At 32.9% G+C, this 25,616-nt stretch overlaps 2 protein-coding genes across 2 annotated transcripts in view; one reads left to right on the top strand and one right to left on the bottom strand.

Annotated features, from left to right (window-relative positions):
• Positions 1-13,334: 13,334 nt before the first annotated feature.
• Positions 13,335-20,111, bottom strand: SNRPG (small nuclear ribonucleoprotein G). The gene is made up of 3 exons (XM_088264155.1): positions 19,777-20,111; positions 19,317-19,464; positions 13,335-13,484 (listed from the first exon to the last, which is right to left on the bottom strand). Exons 1-3 carry the CDS (start codon positions 19,806-19,808, stop codon positions 13,431-13,433), a joined length of 234 nt encoding a protein of 77 aa, XP_088120281.1. The 5' UTR covers positions 19,809-20,111; the 3' UTR covers positions 13,335-13,430.
• Positions 20,112-20,148: 37 nt separating this feature from the next.
• Mitf (transcription factor Mitf) overlaps positions 20,149-25,616 on the top strand; it is a 152,432-nt gene continuing 146,964 nt past the window's right edge. Inside the window, exon 1 of the mRNA XM_088264153.1 lies at positions 20,149-20,382. Within this exon, the coding sequence (XP_088120279.1) occupies positions 20,222-20,382 (161 nt within the window). The 5' untranslated portion in view covers positions 20,149-20,221. The remainder of the gene's footprint in view (positions 20,383-25,616) is intronic.

Here is a 25,616-nt window from a genome sequence, read left to right as displayed (position 1 = left end):
ATATACCTTAAAAAAATTGTTGCATACACATATGGATTTTTTAATTCAATATGGTCATATATTATCACTCTTTACAGTATCCAATTTGATAGACCTGTATCTTTCCAATAGCTAGAAAATCTTTTTCGAATTGCAAAACTATTTGGAATTATGTTAAAAATGTCTCTTTTTCCTTCTGCAACGTCCACCGGCCAATCAAACGCATCACTGATAAAGAGACCACAAGGAATTTTATTTTTATTTTTATATGTGATGACTTCACTCCTGTTCTGTCTGTTTTCCCGCCATTTAAATGTCAAAAGTTTAATCTGTTATGTCTACCTTATTTCTCTATGGATTTTGATAAGATTACTGCCAACTGTAGCATATTTTTTATATATATTCATTTGTTAATAATAACATCAATGATATTACGCAATTTTAAACGAAATGAATGCTTTTTAATTGAATTTGTATTCAATATGGCCGCCAGTTATGGTCATCCACACAATTTTTTAGTATTTTATTCCAACTTACTGTTATCGCCGACATTTATAACCTCTAAATATATAAAAATAAGTCTGAATCTGCAATAATTATACATTTCTCTATGAATTTTTTAGATATATTTTTAATTAAATACGAAATTGATTCATCTTCATTTTTAATGACTTATCTTGCATTCGTAAATTGAAAATTCAATAATAGTCTTTTTCTAAAAATATTTTTAAATATCAAAATTAATTTTTAAATATATATTTATTCTTAGTGTGACAGATTTGCTTGTTTTCTAAATTTAATTAGATCTACCAAATTTTACTCAATTTTTACTTTTAATGAATAAAATTGTTTTAAATTGAAATAGTAAAAATATATCTGGAATTTTTCCAGATTGTCGAGGTTGTACTGTACCAGTATATAAAAAAAAATAACCAAATACAAATTTGATACTCTCTTTATTATTCATTATTCACTTGTGTAATTGTACCACTAAAAACTCTACTTTACGACTATCAGTTTCAGAATACTGTTCCATCAACTGTAATCTATGGTTGATGATGGAATGAATTATTTATAATTTAAAAAAAAAATTAAGGATTCATTAAAAATACTAAAATTTGGTTGATTCTAATATATTTTTATTTACGATTCTGTCACATTGATTTTAATCTAAAATTGTCGTCTTTAACAAAAGCTCAAAATTGTCTTTTAATAATATAAAAACGAAAATGATCTCGAATGCCCGGAGCTAGCCGTAAGATAAAGATCTTAATTACCAGTTATAATTTACTGTCAGAATTAGATTTTTGTGAAGCTTTACCAAAAATTAACTTTGTGGTTTGATAGTTTGTCTAATATGGATCCGATGATAAATAAAAGCGATGTTTGATTCTGATTAGCGAGTTGCGGTTTAGTTGATGAATATTTGACGATGCAACCGAGAGGCGTAGACAAATACGATTGTGTGCGGTGAACAGGAATAACGAAATACGTAACTTTGCGATATTGTTTGTAAGCTAGAGAACTAATGGTAATATATATTGTACACGTCTTTGTAAATTTTTAAGATACATTTTATTCCGGGAATTATATTTTGTAGAAAAAGGCGTTTTCTCCTTCGTCGAGGGTTCGGATTATGTAATTGAATTGATATAAAGTTTATTAGGTAAATATTGGCGTAAAAGCATGTCTTGTGTCCATTTTTATGTCAATAGCGGATTTAGAGAAATAAAATACCTTGTATATTTCGTTTTCGGGCCCAGTTTCGTAGCAGAGATAAACTTAAGAGGAGCGGGGAGCTATCATTATGTTTAATGAACAAGTCCGAATTATAACGTGCAATGAAAGGCGTATACTTAAGGTTGATATTTTTGTTGTCGTATAGATTGTTTCCGACGTCACCCCGTTATCTAACTGGGCTCGGGGCGCGTAGCCGTAACGCTCGATCGGCCCTCCGGAGGGCGGCGTAAGTTAAGAATATGAAAATCTCCATTTAGTAAAAGACTTGATAGAGAAAATCAAAAGGAGTAAAGTATAATGTACATTTCGACAAGTCAACGAAGCTAGGTTAACGTTTTATCACAAATAATGAAGAAATTAAAAACTATATGATAATTGGATTATTTAACTGTAAAAATTATTCGTAAATGTGTGAAATGAACTAGGCGCGTAAGTTGTGTACATAACTATTTCGAATAATCGGTAAGCTAAACTAAACTACTAATCCGGCGAGTGCTGGAGTCGGGGAAATGTTGCACAAATTTGCGTTTTCTTCCTTTTTCCTCCGCAACGCGACGCCCGGAGCCGCTCCGGTCTCTCCCGTTGCGGGGGAAAGACAATCGCTCAAAAAAGATAACCTTTTTTTACATTTTCCCTCGGTTTGAGTACTCCACACGATTCACAAGAAATATATGTTTAAGGCTGCTGAATACTAATTTTTATTATATTCATTACAATGTTTTGTTTTATTACATTGGTCAATCAACGAGAGAACTTTAACGGTGGTATATAACCATAATTGTATTGTAATATTTATATATGTATAAATCAATAAATATGTTTTGGCTACATCTATTTATGTTAGTTTCATTTATTTTTGTTTTTTTTAAAACCACACGGCGAACGAGATAACTCCCGAATAATGTTAATATCTATTTTTTTCCTGCGAACGAACGTGAAATATAACGAGTTAGCGTCTCGGGAAGGTCAATAAAATTTACGTTGAAAATTCTCTTTCGCTGTAAATAAGAAGTCACAAACTGCTATTGCTTTAATTGCCTCTTTGAATGATCAATTGGTTGCACCAATGAGCGTCGGTGATGAAATAATAGTCATTTTTTTATTGAGCGTCTTCAGGGCTTTTAAGAACACATTAGTATGAAAAAATTAGGATTTTGTAAATACAATATAATTTTTAAACTTTATTTTATTATGTTTTCTAGTAAAAATAAAACAAACAGCAATTTTTTTTTTAAAACAAGTCATAATAATTTTTAAATATAGTAATGCCCCTATATGAGATTATCAAATAAAAAAAATGTGTATATAAAAATTTGCTCAAAATTATGTATACAAAAAAATATTTTGGTTCCTATGACATTGACTTAAAGCTGCAATATTTTAAACTTTAATTATGTAATTATTATGTAGAAATAAATATACGAGTTTACTTAATTTTTATCGAATTTTGTGCACTTGAAACGATCGATTGTAACAAAAAAAGAATCCTTTTAAATGAGATTATTTTGTGTGCAAAATAGGCAATTTTAAATTATAAAACTGGTATCTTGATGCAACTGCAAAAAACGAATATGGAGACTGCACTCAAATTCTGCAATGAGTCATCTTTCTAGAAATGCGGAATTCACGGATTTTGAATAGAAGAAAGCATTACTGAAGAATACTATCTTTATAAAATTAAACAACTTTGTTTTAACCACTTTTTTATTAATACAATTTAATCTACCGGTTTCGACAAGAACCTTGTCATCATCAGGGTATATTAAATTCTAAAACATTAAAATACTCTCACCAAAAACTTCCATACGCTTAAAAATTCTAAATGTACATTTAGAATTTTTACGGAGTGTGTGGAAGTCTTTGGTGAGAGTATTTGAATGTTTTTAATGCTTTAGAATTTAATAAACCCTGATGATGACAAGGTTCTTGTTGAAACCGGTAGGTTAAATTGTATTAGTAAAAAAGTGGTTAAAACAAAGTTGTTTAATTTTATAAAGTTTATAAAATGTGCCACAAAGTATCTGCGGAAAACATTTTATCATAAAATTTCATTAACATCGTAGCAATATTCATATGGGAATATGTATTAATTATACAAATCCACAATACTGAGGGACTTCTGTTACATTGTCCTTTTCAAAGCTTCAGGTTGTGGTTTTCTGGGAGGCAATCGGTGTACGATTCGCCTCCATTCTTCTGGATGTTTAACAAGAACCTTGTTAATCCGGTATTTGGTCGATCTATCCTGTGGTAGACTGTTGTCTTGTTCACTTACCCTCAACTGTTTCTGCTACAGCCAGCTTCATACCTCATCTCTTGTAGCGATACATCCAAAGTCGGATAGAATCGAAAGAAAGAGGTTCCTTCTATAGTAACTGGAAGACAAAATGTGTGTTTTGTTGTCCAAGGAATGCATAGCCATATACCTTCATTTTTCCTCCATATCCACTCACTTCCTACAATGCAATGAGGCATACCAGAGATGTCCCTAGACCGATTTTGGTTTTCTTCGATACGGACCGATTTTTCAATACCTCATTCGATGTACTCATTGCTGATTTTCCCATTAAAATTTTACTGAGGAACTACACTATCATATGAATGACCCCAGAAATGCAGTCTTTCCACATTGAATCCTAAACAAATCTGTAAAATATATATTATAAATGTATCTCATCGTAATTGACATAATAATCGATTATAATGCAACTTAGTGATTGTTTAACAATGTAATTTATCAAATTACAAATCTGTCAAAGTTGATTTAAACAACAATTTTTTTGGATAAGTTGTTGAGGATTTTTTTAGAGATGTACTCGTATATTAACACATTGTTGGCGGGGGGTTTTTCCACCAACCCCGACCCTAATTAGTATACTAATTAGGGTCGTATACTAATCACAAGTAACCGCAAATCCAACTCTGAATCTGTACAATGTTTTTTGTTGTCTCGGGATCTACAAATACAGCTAATAGAACGCTTATAAGCATCTCCCGCAAACAATGTGCTGAGGTAATATGTCTCTACATGTAACCTCTAATGATGTTATATTAAAAAAATTGTATCCAAAATGATTTCAAACTCGTAAAGAATTTATTTATTTGTAACAATCTTACGAAGAGAACGGCAATACATATTTACAAAAATGTCAAAAGTATCATTGAAAATTATTATCAAATTATTTGATATGTCCAATGAACATTGTCATTCTTCTTCATCTTTGATGAGATGTCAAAAAATAATATGAAATTAACTCCTGTAATTGGAGATAATCCAGATTTTGTGAATAAGTATTTGGACACACTCAAAATGTTGTAATATTGTCAGACTACAGAAACGATACAGATAAGATTTTGTTTCATTTATTGATTCGGCAGTCACTTTGTGGTAAAATCTATTTAAAAACCTATTTTTAATTTAAGTTTCACTTTTTAAATACTTCTATTTCTTAAAATCTATTGTGACACGTGTTTTGATGCATTCCGCATCATTTTGGTATTTGAAAATGATGCTGAATGCACCGAAACACGTGTCACAATAGATTTTAAGAAATAGTGGTATTTACCAAGTAAAACTTCAATTTAAAAAAAAAAATTGTTTGTTTAAATATCTTTTTTCACGAAAAGAAGGAAACAATTTGACTAAATCAACAACTGTCTGAAATTTGGGACAATATTTACTTTTTGGTTAATCATTAGCATAATGAACTAATTTTCGGTTGTGAGTTTTTATCGGATCGAAGTTTTTTTTCACTTTTTTTTTATGAAGCATAGTCCGGAAACTGACTAGCAGCTTCAACCAATGGAGTAGGAGTCAACTCCTTCAAGCTCCCGGAGTTGGCATTTGCAGTTTCAATATTAAAACTCAACCTGTACATTGACTGCAAGTCATCTGCAGCTGTCGGTTACAACTGCTCAAAATGCCAGATATTTATAATAATAATAAATTTGGATAACTTATATAGTGCCATTTATAGTGAAACTGCAGTCCCCAACTGCGGTAGCTTCAACTTGTTGATGCCGAAAGCTTGAATCTGTTAAACTTAATTGAGTAGTTCTAAAAAAATATTGATTTTTATTGATTTTGGTAGTTGTGACATTAGTCTAGCATGGTTTCTGAATTGATTTGAAAACGGGAACTAATTTAAATATAAAATTGAAAGAAAAAAGTAATGATTCTTATCTTTGGCTTTTTGGGGGCAAATTAATGAAAATATTTTTAAAAAAAACTGGATGCGATTAAGATTTTGTTACTTTTGCAGTGATTCTGCATTTCTATTTACTCAAAATAGAAATAATTCATAATCTTTGATTTATACGCAGTGTTGTTATTGTTAAAATAATTTTTACCTACAATTATGTTATTTCTGACTGATTTAAATGGTGCATAATAAATATTACTCGATAACAATGAATGTAGAAATTGTTAAATTTTTTCATGACGTGTTGAGCTTTCATATAGCTTAGCACGTTAAACGCCATGGGGGTACTGGTGACCTCGCCTGTGTTGGACCGCAGCGCCACGGGGGGCACTAGTGACCTCAATCAAGAGCTATATTTAAAATACTTTTTTGTCACACTTTTTCTTAGTGAAATAATCTTAATACATTATATTATTAAAATATGTAAATTACCGAAAACTTTTTTTTTGTGGATTTCAAAATGGACAAATTTTAGTATTGGCGTTTAACCTGTTAAAACAAATTTACATTTAATGTCATTTTGTGGACAAATTTGTGTTAAATTTTGATTACTTTGATTTTTTTAATTGATGAATTTAAATTTACAGCAAAATAGTAGTATAGTTCCTCTCCAATTTATAATTTTATATAGAAAACATTATGACAGTTTTCAGCTGTTTTGAAGCAGCCATTTTGTTTTTCGTATTAAAAAAAAATAGAAAATTAAATACATACATATTTTTTTCATGTATGTTTTCATTTTGTAACATTACTTTGTAGATATAATTATCCATAAATACATTGCGATCAGTCTGTTCATAGTAAATTTAGACAATTTCTCTGTTACTGGCCTAATGTGTAGATTATTAAGTTTACTAACACATTCTTTAAATGCATTTTATTTATCTTATGGTGCTTTTTTATAACTACATATAAATATTCACTATTATTATACTGCGTACACTACTGTTATTTAAACAAATTGTTTCTCAATTTGCAACGAACATTTGTTTAGCTTAATATCCAGACATAATTTGGTGGTCGAATATCAATTTCACAGAAAAAGTAGCGTTAAACTTGTGTTTGCCCCTTCCTTATAATATTGCCGCTACAGAATTTTGTCACGCTGTTTTGTACTTGTGGTTTTTGGTTTCAAAGTTGAATTTTACCATCTGCGGGAAAAGTATTGTATAAACATATAATCGGGGCTTTTTTTTTACCATGCAAAGCGGTGGAATGGCATTCTGACACCTTTTTTCATGGATAATTTTTTAAATTCCTAAATCAATTAGATGAATCAACGTTTGCGCTAACGTAATTATAATATTTATTTATGTAATTCGTTGAAATGATAAAATATGGTATTGTAATGAACTAATTTTTTTTAGTAAAAATATTGACATGAAGTAGTTCCGGGACCTTTTTTGTTAAAAAAAAGCCCTGTATATAATATATGATTTACAATGTTTTTAGAGCAGTTTATTATATAGTTAGAACATTTTAAAAGTTTTTAGGCAAAATATTGTTGACTTACAGATAGTTTTTGGTTTACATACAAGTTTTAGAATTTTTTTTTAATGTTTTCATACATTTTAGTTATTATTTTTTTTTTACATTGATAAACAGTTTTAAATGTGTTGTTTGGTGTTCAATACTGCAAATGATTATATTGAAAAAAATTATATGATCAAACAATTACAAGACACACAGTAAATAATAAAATAAAAAGTATTACTGATTCATATTACTAGCACAACGCATGGCGCCTCGGCTGTTCATGTAGTGCCTGACGTGTACATCTAAAACACATGCATGCGCGACACTATGTTATTATATCGGTATCATTGTGTATATGTCTCTTTCTATCGATCCACTCCCGGGTCGTCAAAATGTATAGCTCTCATTTTCCTTAAATCTTTTTTCTCTCATGTAACGAAATGTGCCTAACAAGCGTGACAAGTCCTTGGATATTTCACTCTTAATTCTTGACTAATTATTAAATCGACGCTTAAGAAGTTTCACTTAATTTTTTTGTACCTACAAAGATTTGGACAGAATTAATATATTGTTTATTTTTTTTCATTTTCTTACATTTTTTCTCTCCTACAAGATTACTTTGTACGCATTAGCAGATATTGCACACTAAACGACAACATATCGTTCACTCCTTTCAACAACGTCATATATAAAGAAAGCTTGATTTTTCAGGAGATCGTTTTTAAAGTTTAAAAATATAATAAAATGTATTAAAAAATAAATATCAAGCCACTTATTGAACTTTTTACTGCGCAACAGATCTTTTTAGGTAAAACCTGAATGTTTTCTACATTTAAAAAATATTTTGTATATTAAAAAAAAATAATTAAACATTACCTTTTCTTCAAAATGCAAAAACAACACTTTCTGCCCTGTAGCGGGTAAATATTAAGTTAAAATATGCCGCTTTTGCTGGGATATAGTACATTTTCTGGGCATTCCGAAAACATGCACAAATGAAAATTGACGATTTTTGATTTATGATGTTGTTGAAAGGAGTGAGCGATATGTGGATTTACAAAACCATACATCTTTTGTCAATGACAATAAGTAAAAGCAATCATTATGTTGTGAACGAAAACCATTTTGAATAATTTTATAAAGCAATTGTGTTTTTACATGTAAGTCAAAAATGAATACGGTTTTTGACATTTAAATATCATGTTGTAAATAGCGTTATGTTATACTGATAATTTAAAATAACTGAACTGCCAACATGTTATGAATCGTGTATTTATAATTATTCCCAAACCGTCAAGCTTATTTTTTTTTACAAATTTAAAGAGAAAAATCATCCATTTATAATTTAAAATTTGCTAATATCGACTGTTTTAAGCACTTGCATCTGTACACTCACAATTGGGGTGACTCCGATTTTCGATTGCCAATGAGTCAATATGACTTGGATTTTCTAGTCATCTAGATATAGCAGCATATTGTTAAATGGCTCATTTTTAATTTTTAATTTTGTTGGTTTCTGGATATACACGGTGACTGTTGATATACAATGGAACCTCGAAATAACGAATTTCAAGTGGTTTTGAAAAAAATTGGTATTTTGAGTGATTTGTTTTAGTAACCTTACCAGTCCTAGTCGAATCTCATTCGACATCGATTTTTTTCCTTGCAAGTCCTATGTTGTATGCTTTTTTTTTCATCATTAGTATTGCAAAAAGATTGTTGTCGGGTGGTTTTTTCATCAACCCCAAACCTTATTATACTCAGTCTGCTGCCCGACCCTTAGTATACCAATCACAAGTAGCCGCAAACCTAATTCTGATCAGTACAATGCTTGTTGGGTAATATATCTAAAATAAATCAAGGTTTGTTGGATTGAATTCTACATTTATTTATGTATATGTTAATACGTGACGCGTTTCGTCTTCTTAGGCCATTATCAAACACTCAATTTAACCTTAATTTATTTTGGATATATTACCCAACAACTCAATATGGAATTCTACCAACTGTCTGCAGTTACAATAAACAGTACAATGCTTTTTGGCGTCTCTTGCACTCTACCAAAATATAAAAATGAGCAAATAGAACGCTTTAAGCGTTTCCCGCAAACAACCTGTTGAGTTGAAATGCAAGCTCACATTTTTTCACTCGTACAACAGTACGTGGAGCAAAGGACAAATAAATTTTTGCCCATTGGAATGTGTAACTGTATACCTGGATTTTTTTTGGGGATCGAAAAGGGTTTAGGATCGGATGACTGAAAACCTGTTATATAGAGGTTCACACATATTTGTTGACCTCTATAATGAATTCTATGGAATTCAAATTCTGGTTAAAATGATTAATATTTGTAGTACGAGAAGTATACAGTAAATACATTGGAATTGAAATATGTACACAGTATATATTGCTACTGTATACATAAGTTACACACTGAAATTACATATGCATAAAAATATTTACATAGACTTTAGCTTATTTACTTTGGTTACAGAGGTTTGTTTACATGCCCAAGTCGTTATGTTGAGATATATTTATCATTGAACACTATGGCTATTATGAGGGGATATCATAAAATTAATTACATTGAGGAATTTGTTATCTTGAGGTTCCACTGTATAAAAATTTCGTGATATTATGAATTTTTCTCTCCCAATTTGTAGTACGTTTTCAAATAATCCTTCCGTTTTCTCACAGTCAAAAAATTACTTATTATTTTCATGTTCAATTCTCTCGAATTTTATAACAGCTGATTGGTGTATGAAATTGAGTGTCATGTGTTTATTAAATAACCAATGATGATGAAGTCCAGTGCTTTTTAAAATTTCATAAAAAAATACAAATTCCAATGCCCCATTTTTTCAGTATACTCGCAATGTCAGTTTTACGACATTGAAAGATAAAAACATAGTTTTTATTCTGTTTTGATGCTTTTTTTCATAAATAGCACTGAACTTTCTCATATCCGATGAGGTTGATTGATTAATTTCACGTATTTATATTATGTTGAATTTGGTCTAAACGGTTTTGTGAAAGTAATACATATTTTTACTGTCCCATTTTGTTTTTTGTTGAGAACTTTTGATATTATGAAATAAAGTACAATGTTGAATTACTGGTTCAACTATTATATAAATGGAATTCGAAAAATGAACAGTAAATTACTGTACAGTACTTATTGTTAAGATAGGAGATAAGTATAAGAAATTTTAAACGTAAGAATGCGATGAGTTAGCATTCGACTTTGGTGTAATAAATTGTAATTTTATATGTTTAAAATTAATACCTTGCATATTTCTGTAAGAATTAAATTTCTATATTATAGTAATAATAATGATAATAATAATAATATATGATTGATAAATGAAAAACACATTTTTTTTAGATAAGTGATGTAAAATACATTTTAATTGTATGACTAATTAAAAGTCATTTGTATTATGCCAATGTTTGTTTTATTTTTATTTCATTACAACCTTTCAATATTTTTTCTTCATATTTTTTAATGGTTTGACAAGGATCATTAAAAAAAGGTGTTTACTTGCAAATACGGCAAAATTACCATATTTGCAAATAAAGAAAATTCAAACACCAGAGGACGCCCGAATATCTAAGCGACTTATACGAGGACATGGGCTGCTCGACATATGAAGAGCTGAAGAGGGTTCCGGAAAATAGACTAGAATGGCGAAGATGTTATCTGTTGCTGCAGACCAATCCGCAGGATTGAGACCAGAGAGAGATGGCATAGTCAAAAATAATTATAAAATGTAACAATATTTGAAACATACCTTATTTTTTCAATACATATATGTACAGTGAAACCTCTATCTATCGTTTTTAAAGGGACCTATTGAAATTAACTATGAATGCGGGAAAACGATGAAAGCGGGATTAAGAAGTTTATACACAAAGAGATGGTATCGAGTAAACATACCATCCTCCCAATCTGAATAATAATAATAATAAATTTGGATAACTTATATAGCGCCATTTTTGTAAAAAAAATACCTCAAGGGCGCTTCACTGTGAATGAATTGGGGAAAATATTATGGTGGAAATGATTTAGCAAACAAATGTGTTTTTAGTCTTTTTCTAAAGATCATCTCACTCTCACTATTTCTAACCATTGGTGGAAGAGCATTCCACGCCGTCGGTCCTGCAACAGCAAAGGCACGCTCGCCAAATTTAGTGCGTTGGTTGCGAGCTGGTAAGATCACTTTGCCCATTGCAGATGTTGTAGCCGATCGAAGCGTGAGACGTCTATCAACCAATTCATCTGGAATACACAGCTCCTTAAGATACTCTGGAGCCATATTGTGTATTGATTTATACATTGAATAACCATTGGTAGGTTCAAATTTTAAGAGGAATACAACGTTTAGATGTAAATAAATCTATTTATTTAAAAAAAAATTCAAAGTTGAACAGAACCAAAAAATATCAAAGTTTATTGTTTATTTTAAATAATCTGTGATCGACATTTGTTTTTTTTTTTACTGTTTTATTTCCGTTAAGTCAACAGTATGTTTTCATATTTGCAATTTTTTTTTTTTTTGCCATTGAATGTGCGTAGAAGAAAGTTTTCAATCTTTCAAAGAGTGTGCATGCTTCTGAAAATAGAGGTACAGGCAGCAGCTCCTCTTCATCAATATTGACCTCTCTTGCTGTATCAGTCAACCTTGCGTCACATAGGCTTTTGATAGTTTCTATCCCACACGTTGGAATATTGTCATTGAATGTACCAACATTGAAGAGAATGTAAAAAAACAGCCAAAATATATCAAACATGCAGCGTAATTCTGACGATGAATGCGGTAAAATGGTGATAGAGAAACGATCAATGCGATCTATTTTTGTATGAAATGAATTCGGGGTAGAAGAAATAAACGACACATCCGGGAAAACGATTATTTGAGGAACGATAGATAGAGGTTTCACTGTATATCATAGGAGTTCCAGCATATTTGAATTTAAGATGGGATTTGATAATCATGTACGTATAGTTAAGACCTTAACAAAGAGATTGGTATACAATAATAATATTCATATAAAAACATTGGATAATAATTCCTTCTTTTCTGCCTTTGAAATGAGGCCGTCGCAGAAGGTAAAAATACCCTTCCCGTCCTTAAGCATCAATCGCCCAAACGGGTAGAAATACCTTTCCCGTCCGAAGTGTGTGAAGCATGGAACTGTTCACCTTGCTTTCATGTAATAACAATTAGTCAATGGGATGCGGTGCCCTACGCACCATTGGGTAATGATCACCTTGCTTTCGTGTAATAACAATTCGGTAGTGTAATGGCAAAGGGGTATATCTGTCAATTTTTTTATTTTCTAAGTTTGTTCTACAAAATGTCTAAAATACTGTATTCCATAATCATGGCAAAAGGATATAGCTGTAGTTGCAATACTTAATTAGTTTTATTGAGATATATATATATAAAAATACATAAAACAAATGAGTTATTTAATTTCACAAGTTTGTTTTTGCTCTCCTGTAAAATTCCGTCTCCGTAGTGTAATGGTCCCGGGTTCGATTCCCAGGGGGGGGTCAAATAAATATAAGTGATTTTTTCACTGTTATATTTATTCAATATTACCCTGGACTGGTACCTGAAGCGGAGGGCTGATCACCTTTCCTTTATGTGTTAATGATCACGATAACACTGCGTTTATATGATGCAGTGCCCTATGCACCATTGGGGTGCGGATAAGGGTTTTATTATTATTATTATTATTATATACATATAAAAATACATAAGACAAATGAGTTATTTAATTTCACAAGTTTGTTTTTGCTCTCCTGTAAAATTTGGCCTGAGACAGATATACCCCTTTGCCTTCACACTGCCGAATTAGTCAATGGGATGCGGTGCCCTACGCACCATTGGGTGCGTGCGTAAAGGTTAGAAGAAGTAAAAACAGTAAAAATGAGTGAAAAAGAATGTATTTGGCTAAACCACAGTAGGTAGGGACTTAAATTATGAATAAAAGTGATAATAACCTAGATGGGTGGTTTAGCCAGGGCTATTGTATCCTGTCCAGAGACTCGAGCATTATGATACTGTTTCCACGGATGACCTGGAACAATACAAATTCAATGTTTTATTACACATTTATTATCTGAGGAACTTAAAATTCACACAACGCATCACACATTTTTCGATATTTTATTATTTTATTTTATTTGGGATTTTTGCAGCCACTACAAAACAATATATTATACAACATTAATTAACAAAACTATGGCCAATTTTGTCCGCCTCCGTAGTGTAATGGTCGGCACGCTCGGCTACCGTTCTGGAGGTCCCGGGTTCGATTCCCAAGGGGGGTAAAATAAATATAAGTGATTTTTTCACTGTCATATTTATTCAATATTACCCTGGACTGGTACCTGAAGCGGAGGGCTGATCACCTTTCCTTCATGTGTAAACGATCAAGATAACACTGCGTTTATATGACGCAGTGCCCTATGCACCATTGGGGTGCGGATAAGGGTTTTATTTATTATTATGGCCAATTAAAAAAATCCTCCGATAATGCTATTCTTATGAAAGTTATGTTGGTTGAGGTGAGTGTGTGTGTGTGTGTGTGTGTGTGTGTGTAGTACCTATTCCATGTCAACATAAATCATCCAACAAACAGGGGTTATAAACAGTTGGCTTATTGAACAAACGGCAACGATCAATCATTCACCTAATTTCCTGCTTACGTCATTTTTTATGGAATTAGTGCTTTTCCCAAATATATCTACGTCATTAAACATTTTATTATAAGTATCCATAATTAATTGTAGTATTTCTGGCAAAATCAGTATTACATTTAGGTACTTGAAAAAGTTGATTATAACGCGTTTGCCTCTGCGGTACCCTAAAATGGATGCGGGTAACCAGTTCTGGTGAATCTATTTTATCAGAAAGGATATTAGCCAGTAAAACCATATCGGCTATCGTACGTCTATCAGCGAGAGTTTGGATTTTATGGAATGAGCACGCTTCGCGGTAGTCGGCAAAAAAAGATGTTCTTTACGATTTTTTTTTGTATTTCAATTTTATCCGAGTGATTTTTATGAGAAGGAGACCAAATTGGCGACGAAAATTCAAGTAAACTACGCACATAAGAAAAATATACAGTTTTAAGAGTGATCGTTTTGTTAAAAGGTTTAATTGTTAATATAACAATACAGGCGCCTCTGTAGTGTAATGGCTAGTGCAGGGGTTCCCAAAGTGTGCGCCGCGGTGCCCTGGTGCGCCGTAGAAAGTCGAGGGGGGCGCCGTGAGTCGATCCTCTTATCATTTCTATTTTGAGAGCTAGCATCTTTCTACCCAACTTCTATTATTGTAGGTACCTATTTCCTTTGACTATAATATATATATATACATATGTATATAGTCACATTATCTATTCCAAATAGCTTACTAAAGTAGGGCGCCGTCGCAAAATACTAAGCTTGGAAGTACGCCGCAGGCTGAAAAAGATTGGGAACCCCTGGGCTACTGTGTTTAGCTATTGTGCTGGAGGTTCTGGGGTCAATTCCCAGGGGGGGGGTGAAAATAAATATTTGTGTTTTTTTTAACCTTTATCCGCACCCAATGGTGCATAGGGCACTGCATCGTAGCGACGCAGTGTTAATTGGTTGTTTATTACATGAAGGCAAGGTGAGCAGCCCTCCGCTTCAGGTACCACCAGTCTAGGGTAAAAATAAATAAATACTAGAGTGAAAAAATCACTTATATTTATTTGACTCCCCTGGGCATCGAACCCGGGACCTCCAGTACGGTAGCCGAGCGTGCTGACCATTACACTACGGAGGCGGAGATGATTTTACACTCTAATATTCAATTAATATTACCCTGGACTGGTCCCTGAAGCACGGGAGTGACCACCTTGCCTTCATGTAAGTAACATTCAAGATAACACTGCATCAATATGATGCAGTGCCCTATGCACCACTGGGTGCAGATAAGGGTTAGAAGAAGATGAATACAATACAGTAGGACCTCCTTAATCCAAACCCCCGATCCCTTAAATACGTGCCTGGAATGGGCTGACCAAGTGGAAATTCCTGTGCCAGAGAACCATCTCCTTTTACGTAAATTGAGAGACAAAGCTTTTTATTTGTCATTAAATAAATCTCAACCAAATTAAATATTTTATTTCTTTAAAAGTTGAATAAATTTAAAACAACAATAAATTCAGCAGTCACTTCGTGGTAAAATCCATCCATTTTTAATTTGATAAGTTTCACTAGGTTAATACCACCATTTCTTAAAATCTATTGTGACACGTGTTTCGATACATTTCGCATCATTTCCATACACCGTATGTGAAGCCAATCCAGAAACAGCTCCTACAGCTTTATCCTTCCATTTTCACATAGGCTACAACTCTAAAATTTGGAGCTGGTTCCACATACGGTGTTTGCGGAAATAATGCGGAATGCATGGAAACAAGTGTCACAATAGACTTTAAGAAATGGTGGTATTTACCGAGTAAAACTGAAATTTAAGATAATAAATATTTCATGGAATTATTTTGGAACTGGTGGAAACTGAACCTGCGAAGCTAGTTCTACAGTCGAGTGTCTACGCAACTATGCCTTTATATAACACATGGATTTTGTACAGTGATACAGTAGATGGTTGACTGCGAAAATGGGTTTGTGGGTTTGATTCCCACCAATTGAAAAGTTAATTTGTCTGGGTGTTTGCGATGTATTTTTCACATTTACCTTCCCTATCCTTACTATCCTACCAGAAGACAAGCTTCTAAAATAGAGGCTTCGCGAGCAATTTCTTATTTAAAAAAATATATGATGTATTAACAATTCATCAAGCAGCAAGCATTCCGCCTGAATAGTCATATCAAGACTAAATTGTTTATTAACCTTTTCCGGTCCCCAAAAATTTAAAAAAAAAAATTATGTATGGTTATATTACAATTGGAAAAAAACTTTAGTCCTTTGCTCCACATACTGTGACAAAATGTAAGCTTGGAATTTTGATAAATAATACTAATGATGAAAAAAATGCGGAATAACATCCGACATGGGACCTAAGAGCAAAAAATTGATGTCGAACGAGATTTGACATTGGACCAGTAAGGGTTAAAATAAACATTTCTGGTCATACCTTACAGAAAATAATAATAGTACTCCATACAAATCTTCAAACAGCAAAATCAATAAAAAATACCCCTACACCACGGGACTTGTTTCGATGTACCTTAATCCTTAATAACTAAGCATTCGTCTGGCGGACTACACAATTAAAAATGTGAAACTTAATAAGTATTTATTAAAAATAGGAACCGGTTACATGGCACTTAAGTTTGGTTTATTAGGAATGAATGTAAGAGACATTTAACAATAAATCACTATTCCCCACAGCTATTACGTATCGCTCACTCCTTTCAACAACGTAATATATAAAAAATCGTAAATTTTCAGTTGTGCGTGTTTTTGGCATGCCCAGAAAATGCACTATATCCCAGTAAAAGCGGCATATTTTTTACTTAATATTTACTCGCTACAGGGCAGAAGGTGTTGCTTTTGCATTTTGAAGAAAATGTATTGTTTAATTATTTTTTTAAATATACTTATTATTTTTCAAATGGAGAAAAAACCTTCAGGTTTTACCTAAAAAGATCTGTTGCACAGTAAAAAGTTCAATAAGTGGCTTGATATTTATTTTTAATACATTTTATTATATTTTTAAACTTTAAAAACGATCTTCTGAAAAATCAAGTTTTTTGATATATGACGTTGTGTGATGTGAATATAAAAACGATCTTCTGAAAAATCAAGTTTTTTGATATATGACGTTGTGTGATGAAGCAATGTGTCAATATTTTGCGATCTACAAATGGCATTGTATCTACAAATAAAGTTTAGTTTTCTAAGGTTAACACTCTAAGGACGGTTGTTTTTTTATGCCTGCGGAGAGCTGGCAACAGGATCCGATAATTTGTGTGCAAATAGTTAAGACTTTAACAAAGAGATTGGTACATAATATTCACATAAAAACATTGAATAATTCTTTCTTTTCTGCCTTTGAAATGAGACCGGTGCAATAGGCAAAAATATCCTTCCTGTCTTTAAGCATCAATCGACCAAACGGGTAGAAATACCTTTCCCGTACTTAGTATGTTAATACGGGACTATAGTAAAATGTGCGACAATAACAAAATCTCACATTTTACCAAAATCGTTTATTAAAAACATTTAAAAATAAGTGCAACATTTTTTTGAGAACATTATTTTTTTATTTTATTTTATTGGAAGGAAGAACAACAGTTACAATACATGATACATACAGAATACAACAAATAAAATCATGAGTACCAATTATAGTTCTTCACAACTATACATAAGAGAGGTCTATATAAAGGAAGAGACATGAGACAAGGATGGGATAAAGAGAAAAGGAGATGGCAGTGATAGGAAAAGAAGAAAAGGAAAGGACAGGGAATAGAATTACTTTTTTAGGTTTATAAGATTTCGAACAATTTAGCTTTAAATTTTGAAAGATTGGAGTAGAGCATATCAAGGTGGGTACAACATTCATTTAATTTTCCACAACTTCGATAAATAAAGGAATTTTTTAAATAATTCTTTGTTGGTGCTGGATTATAAAAGGTATGACTATGTCTATTGATTCTAATTGGACAGTGAAAAGGTATCTGCTCAAGAATATAGATATTATATTAAATATGTAATAAAATACTGTTAAAAAAACTAAAATAAATTACATGCTAGTTAGTTGTCACTACATTCTTTACTTGTGTTGCCTCGGTGCTCCCCACAAATTGGATGTCCATCATAAATATTACAAATCGCTCACTCCTTTCAAGAACGTCATAAATCAAAAAACATGATTTTTCAGGAGAATGTTTTTAAAGATTAAAAATATAACACAATGTATTAAAAATATATATCAAGCCACTTATTGAAGTTTTTGATGTGCAACAGATTTTTTTAGGTATAGCCTGAAGGTTTTTTCTCCATTTGAAAAATATTTAATTTATTTAAAAAAAAAAATTAAACAATACTTTTCTTCAAAATGCAAAAACAACATTTTCTGCCCTGTAGCGGGTAAATATTAAGTTAAAAATATGCCGCTTTTGCTGGCATATAGTACATTTTCTGGGCATTCTGAAAACATGCACAACTGAAAATTGACGATTTTTGATTTATGACGTTCTTGAAAGGAGTGAGCGAAATGTCCCGTGATATAGGGCTAAGAACGTTTATATAATTCATCAGACAGGTGCCGTGGCGTAGTTGGGTAGACCCTCGTCTGAGAAACTAGCGTCGCGGGTTTGATTCCCGCCAATTGCAAAATAAATTCAAGAAAGATTTATTTTCAATTAGTCTGCAATGTGTCTAGTTTGCAATGTGTTTTTCATATTTCGCTCACTCCTTTCAACAACGTCAAAAAAAGTTTATTTTTCAGGAGATCGTTTTTAAAGTTTAAAATATAATAAAATGTATTAAAAATAAATATAAAGCCACTTATTGAACTTTTTACTGTGCAACAGATCTTTTTGGGTAAAACCTGAAGGTTTTTTCTCCATTTCAAAAATATTTTGTATATTTAGAAAAAATAATTAAACAATACCTTGCAACAATTAAACAATATCAAAATGCAACAACACTTTCTGCGCCCTGTAGCGGGTAAATATTAAGTTAAAAATATGCCACTTTTTCTGGGTCATAGTACATAGTACATAGTACATTCCGAAAACATGCACAAATGAAAATTGACAATTTTTTATATATGGCGTTGTTGAAAGGAGTGAGCGATTTACCTTGCTATCCTTACTATCCTACCTGCAGACAAGCCTCTGCAAGTAGAGGCTTTGGGGGTTATTCCTTTAATAATAAAAAAATTAAAAAATACTTTTGACACTTACCACCATTCCAATAACATTCTTGTTGCCATCTTTACACTCTTCAATGGTTTCGTCCAAAACCAAGTTCATAAATGGGTCGAATCCTCGGAGAATACCATTTACCGCTCTTCCGCCGTTGAGTTTTAGAGACAACTTCTTGTCCATGAACCTAGAAAATACGTATCCGGTAAATGCGCGTCATAAAATGAACGATCACTAATGTTAGGTTAAAAAAGCAAGTGTATAACAAACATTGCACAAGATATTGTAATGTATCTGAGAAAACTTTCACTGTTTTCAAACGAAAAGCGCAGTTAAATGAATCAATAACTAAATAAAATACGATAAAGTCTAAGTCAACGGTACGAAATGTAAAACAATCGGTGTAACAAGCCGCTGTCGGCAAATGCTAGCAGATTTGAAATAATATTTAAAAAAGTACATTTAATATAATTGGCAGTGTTTAATTGTTTTAACTTACTTTTTCAATTCAGGGGGGTGAGCTTTAGCCATTTTATCAAGGTTTTATATAGAAATTACAACAATAATAACCAAAACGTAGAACGCGCGTTATTGCGCTTCGGATGTTGGCGGAAATTTAGTGTTGCCTGTGGTTAAATTTTTTAATGATATTTTCCCAATAGTTTCAAAATGCTGGGAAAAATCAAGCTCGTGTTTACTAAATGCAGGAATATTGTTTTTTTATTATGAAAAAAAAAAAGTTTTTATTTTGGATGGCAGATATTTTTTTAGAAGTGAAATGAAGATTTTGAATTTCCCGTTCGCTTAATGACGTCGTCATTATTATGGGAATAAAGTTATCATGTGTTTTCATATGACAACACTCGAATCTACCATACTTTGAGTTTGTTTGAGTTTTCTCGGGAGTTTTCCTGTGTGTTCCGATTCCCTATGTCCGCGTCGCGATGGACGAATCCGGGATAGACCTCGGGTTCGACTTGGCCTCCTTGTGTGCTGACGGCTTCAACATCGACCAGCAGGTCCTGGAAGAGATGACATACGCCAACTCCAGTCAAGATTTTATGTATTACGAACTAAAGTCGAAAACCGTCCCGACCAATGATAGGTAAGTCGAACCCAAACAATAAATACACGCGTTATATATTTATTTTTGTTCATAATATTAAACTTGTTGGCTCGTGCACAAGGAACACTTTCTTTTTGGCATTCAATTTCGTGACCGTGAGATGTTATGTTGCCAAAAACATTATTATGTTTTTCTCAATTTACATTCCCGCGAAAAACGACTCCAGTTTTTAATGATATTTTTTTATGAAGTGAGTTACTTGTAACGTTTAATTAATCTAGATCGCAAGTCACAGCGTCGCATCGCATAATGTGTGTTGATTTGTGTTTCAAATTAATAATAATTTCGCAATTTATTATTCGCAACAGTGCGGGAGATAGGATGACATAGTCATAAATATTATCATCTCTGTGTTCCCAATACAAACAGGTTCCGAGTGACTTAACTCTAGCTATATTTCATATTTTACTCATATTTTCTACAGGATGCCACTTGATAATTGTGCGGTTTTATACGAATTAAATATATTATATTCATTTGAAAATGAGTCAAGGAGCAGATATGACATTTTTGTTTACATGCCGTGAATTCTGATTGGAAGATACTGCTTTGAGCCGGTTGTCTCTTTCAAACACGTTCGAAATATGGAGAGGAGGGGAGAGAGAGCTTGAATTTTTGCACAATCTAAAGGGAATATTCTCCGATCACTTTAAATATTTATAAACAAAATAAAAACATTTTAATATCTCGTATATTCTTCTTTACTCTTCTACTTATTATCCTATATTCTACGTAATTAAGTAGTAGAACGAAAAAAGAAAAAAACAATAAAATCAAAATTATGAGGCGGATGTAGTTGGGAATAGGAGCGAAGAAAAACCGAATAAAACTTGGCATGATAAATTATTTCAAATATGTGAAAGTGGTCAGGTCAGAAGTCGAAAGAATCGGTAGGAATGTGGTTGGTAATAGAAGCATAGGAAGACCTAGGTAAACTTGGCAATGATCAAGTATTTCAATTATGTGAAGGTGGTCAGGTCAATATAATCAAGCGTCGTAATAATCGGTGTATTGTGGTTGGTAATAGAAGCATAGGAAGACCTAGGTAAACTTGGCAATGATCAAGTATTTCAAATATGTGAAGGTAGTCAGGTCAATATAATCAGGCGTCGAAATAATCGGTGGGATTGTGGTTGGTAATAGAGCAGAAGAAGACCGAGGAAAACTTGGCAATGATCGAGTATTTCAAATACTTGAAAGTGGTCAGGTCAGGCGTCGGAACAATCGGCGGGCATGTATGAGGAGATTCATGAATGTGGAAGAAATGAAGATTGTATGCGAAGACAGATTGGTATAGCGTTCTATTCTCTCTGCCTACCCCTACGGGGAAGTGGCGTAATAGTTAGTTAGTTAAGTTAGTTGGGAAAGCAAAGGCAGTAGGATCAGGTAAGGAGTTTATGTTGAAAATGAACAGTTAATGTTTCACAGAAATATACTAATGAATGTATTTTACATGAAGACGTAATTTATTCCATACTTTGACTACACTGAAACGGAATTACTATAGAAATATGTATTGTTTCGAGGAATGATAAGTGTTCTCTCTTTAAATATTCGCATCGCTCTTCTATTGGTGGAGACTGACCGGAGCATTTCGTCGTAGCGTAACGTCGTAACATCGCTCGCGGCAAGCATCACCGAGCATCCGAAACTATGGATGGAGCGCTCGGCTCGCTGTACTGACTATACGAATGCTCGCATCGTAATGTGATACATTACGACGAAATGGCTCCGGTCATTCTCCACCCTAAAGCCGCTTGTGCACTACACGGCATTTTACCGTCCGGCATTCCGGTTTTGAAAAAGGAAAGCGACTATGACAGTTTAGCGTGATCGAATTTACGCGCAACGTGTTCACGCACCGATCAAGAGCACCGATCCGAAGAAAGATAGACAAAAGCACAAGCCAATCCAAGCCAATCATCGTTTTTTTTTAAATTTTTTATTTGGGTTAACAACAGCAACACATGTAAAACAAAACAATTAAAAGACATACATTAAAAAAGCCAATTATAATTTAAAACGCTAACTGACGTGCCGGACGGTAAAATTCCGTGTTATTCCGTGTAGTGCACAAACGCTCTAAGTGTTCTCTCCTTGGAAGAGCGATGCGAATACTGCCACATTATCGAAAGTTTGAGAATACGCCTCTCAATTAATTTTATTGTAAAATAAATTTACTACGTCACAGCTTAATAACCGAGTAACAGAAAGTTGATTCTTGATTCGTGTTTTATATTTTTTATGTACTGTTTCTGTGAACCGCTCTCAGGCCAGGTAGGTACCGAATGTACCAAAATCTCTCATTCAAAATACCTACCCAGTGCCTTCTATACGCATCAAACGCGGGTGGTGATGCTGATTTGGCAACATTGCGTCAGCTGTTATCTGTAAACCTGTTTTCCATGTTTAAATCGGTTGGGATTCCATTACCAATGGTGAAGTTCTCCGAAGGGTTGGCATAGTAGAGAATTGTTCTTCTTCTTTTTCTTCCTGGCTCCATCCCAACTTATGGTATTTGTAGACTGCTAGGGTCAGCTCTCCTCGTCCTCAGGTTGAAGGTCCTTCTATCATATACGACGTCACCTAGGTCATGCATTCGAATCATGTAGCATCCATGATTTTTTTGGTCTTCCTCTAGAAGAGATTTATTTTATTTTATTTTTTATTAGATTGTCGATCTGAAATACATCCTAGATTCCTGTGATCTTAGTCTAGTTCTTCTCCTTCTTTTTCTGCTTGGTGGCCTGTTTTTAAGAGGGATTAGCCTCGTGCGATGTCGATTCCCAACTGTCGATCCATTTCTTCGGTGGTCTGCCCCGAAGTCGTCTGTCTACCTTGGGGTTCATCTATGTTGAGATGTCAAAAATAAATATATGCAACTAGACTGCCATCCAGACTCCCCCACATTGCATTGTACGGCCTACCTTAAGGTAGACAGACGACTTCCGGGCAGACCACCAAAGAAATGGATCGACATGACAGCTGGGAATCGACATCGCAGGAGGCTAATCACTTAAGGAGGAATTTTTTTACTGTGCAACAGATCTTTTTAGGTAAAACCTGAAGGTTTTTTCTCCATTTGAAAAATATTTTGTATATTTAAAAAAATAGAAAAACAATACCTTTTCTTCAAAATGCAAAAACAACACTTTCTGCCCTGTAGCGGGTAAAAAAATATGCCGCTTTTGCTGGGATATAGTACATTTTCTGGGCATTCCAAAAACATACACAACTGAATTTGAAATTGACGATTTTTGAAATATGACGTTGTTGAAAGGAGTGAGCGGTATATTCAATGCTTTATATTAGCATTAATTAAAAGGACCTTTTTAAGCCTCGGGAAATGGTGATTGAACAGCGTGTACGCATTTTTGTTTGTAGGCCCATCAAAACTCGTTTAAGCCACTTATACCAGCGGTCTGCAAAGTGTGGTGCGCACAAAAGTCGAGGGGGTACGCCACATTTCTCTTCAAAATACTTTATGTCCTATTGTACGCATAAAATTATCAAGAAGTAGGTTCACTATCACTTCCGATCATATGTATATATATATATATATATATATATATATATATATATATATATATATACAGTATCTACTCAATGAATTAGGGCCACCCATTATTTTTTTGAATACTCTGAAATCTTTTGGATTATTATATTTATTTTGCATAAATACTTTAAGTTTTCTATTGACATCTAATATCATGTATATTACCTTCAATAATATGTAAAATATACCTGGATTATTTAAGCCTTTACAAAATTTCAAACCCTTTTTCTGAGAAAGGTCCCTAATTGGCACAGGTAGACAGATAGTTGAAAGTTCAAAAAATAGTCCTATCTCATTTATTAGTGAAGTTTCTTGAGTTCTGGTTGTTGTTTTGTTCAGAGAGGTTATATAGTTATCGTGTCTTGTGAAAAAAACTTAATTTTTAATTTTAGTTCATAAAGTATAAAAAAAAATTGTAAACAAAAGTGTTTTTTTTTTGAAAAGGACAAAATGGGAAAAAGTAAAGACATTTCTGACGAAAAAAGTCTAGTGTTATAGTGCTACTGAAATTAAAAATACTATCTAATAGAGAAATTTCAAAAAAAGAAAACGTTTCTCGTCAAACAGTGGACGGAATTTCAAAATCAATAAAAAATCAGTCACCCGCCACCAGCAATCGGCGAAAGAACTGTCGTAGGATTAGAAAAACAACACCGAGGACTGATCGAAAAATCGTTCAAAGTGCCTTAGAAAACCGTAGTGCATCAGCAAAAACATTAAAAATAAAATTGGAAGAAGAGGGTATAAATATATCGGTATCAACACTGAGGCGACGTCTTTACGAAGTAAATCTGAAATGCAGGCGCCCTGAAAAAGTACCAAAATTGACACAACGAATGAAAGCGGATCGATTAAAATGGGCCAGGCTACATCGAAATTACTCGGTAGATGATTGGAAAAAGGTATTTATTAAAATTGAATTTTCAACATATCATTTTAGTAAATAAACTTATATATATGAATTAAACTTAAATTTTCATTATTTTTCAGGTCATCTTTAGTGATGAGTGCCGGTTAGAAGCCGTGACAGAGAGCCGTCGATTCGTCAGGAGAACACCAATGGAACGTTACAATGAGGCCTGTGTGGTAAAAGTTATCAAACACCCCCCTGCAACAATGATATGGTCATGTATTATTAACAATTTACCTGGGCCGTTGTTTTTCGTGGAAGGAACAATGAACCAAAATTCCTATAAGCAGGTCCTCGAACGAATTTTATTGCCCTTCTACCATACACTCGACCCAACAGAAGGTCCATACACCTTCATGCAGGATGGGGCACCTTGCCACCGGGCTAAATCAATGATAAAATTTTTGTCTAACAAAAATCTGCCTTTGCTCCCCTGGCCTGGAAATTTTCCGGACCTTAATCCTATAGAAAACGTATGGAGCATGTTAAAAAATAAGGTATACTCATTTCCAAATCGGACAGTAGACTGTCTAAAAGAAAATATTCAAAAAATTTGGTCAGAAGACGAAGAAATAAAAAACATGATAAAACAGTGCATTTTAAGTATGCCAAAAAGAATTGAGGCAGTTATTTCTGCCAAAGGTGGAAATACTAAATACTAACTATATTTATATGAAAATATATGCATTATTTAAGCGTAATAAAGTGTTCATGTGTAAATAAAATTCAATGTTGTTTTATTCAAGG

This window comes from Brachycentrus maculatus, unplaced genomic scaffold (assembly GCF_059751285.1).
Source record: "Brachycentrus maculatus isolate JH-2025_06_01 unplaced genomic scaffold, ASM5975128v1 h1tg000216l, whole genome shotgun sequence".
Taxonomy (NCBI): Eukaryota; Metazoa; Arthropoda; class Insecta; order Trichoptera; family Brachycentridae; genus Brachycentrus; species Brachycentrus maculatus.
This window is presented reverse-complemented; position numbering and strand designations above follow the sequence as displayed.

What these genes read in the sequence shown, in the direction of transcription:
- SNRPG (XM_088264155.1), bottom strand. Translation starts at nt 19,808, where the DNA reads ATGGCTAAAGCTCACCCCCCTGAATTGAAAAA. An exon ending in CACCCCCCTGAATTGAAAAA is followed by an intron (nt 19,465 to 19,776) that starts GTAAGTTAAAAC and finishes CGTATTTTCTAG; the next exon opens with GTTCATGGACAAGAAGTTGT. An exon ending in AGAATGTTATTGGAATGGTG is followed by an intron (nt 13,485 to 19,316) that starts GTAAGTGTCAAA and finishes GTATTGTTCCAG; the next exon opens with GTCATCCGTGGAAACAGTAT.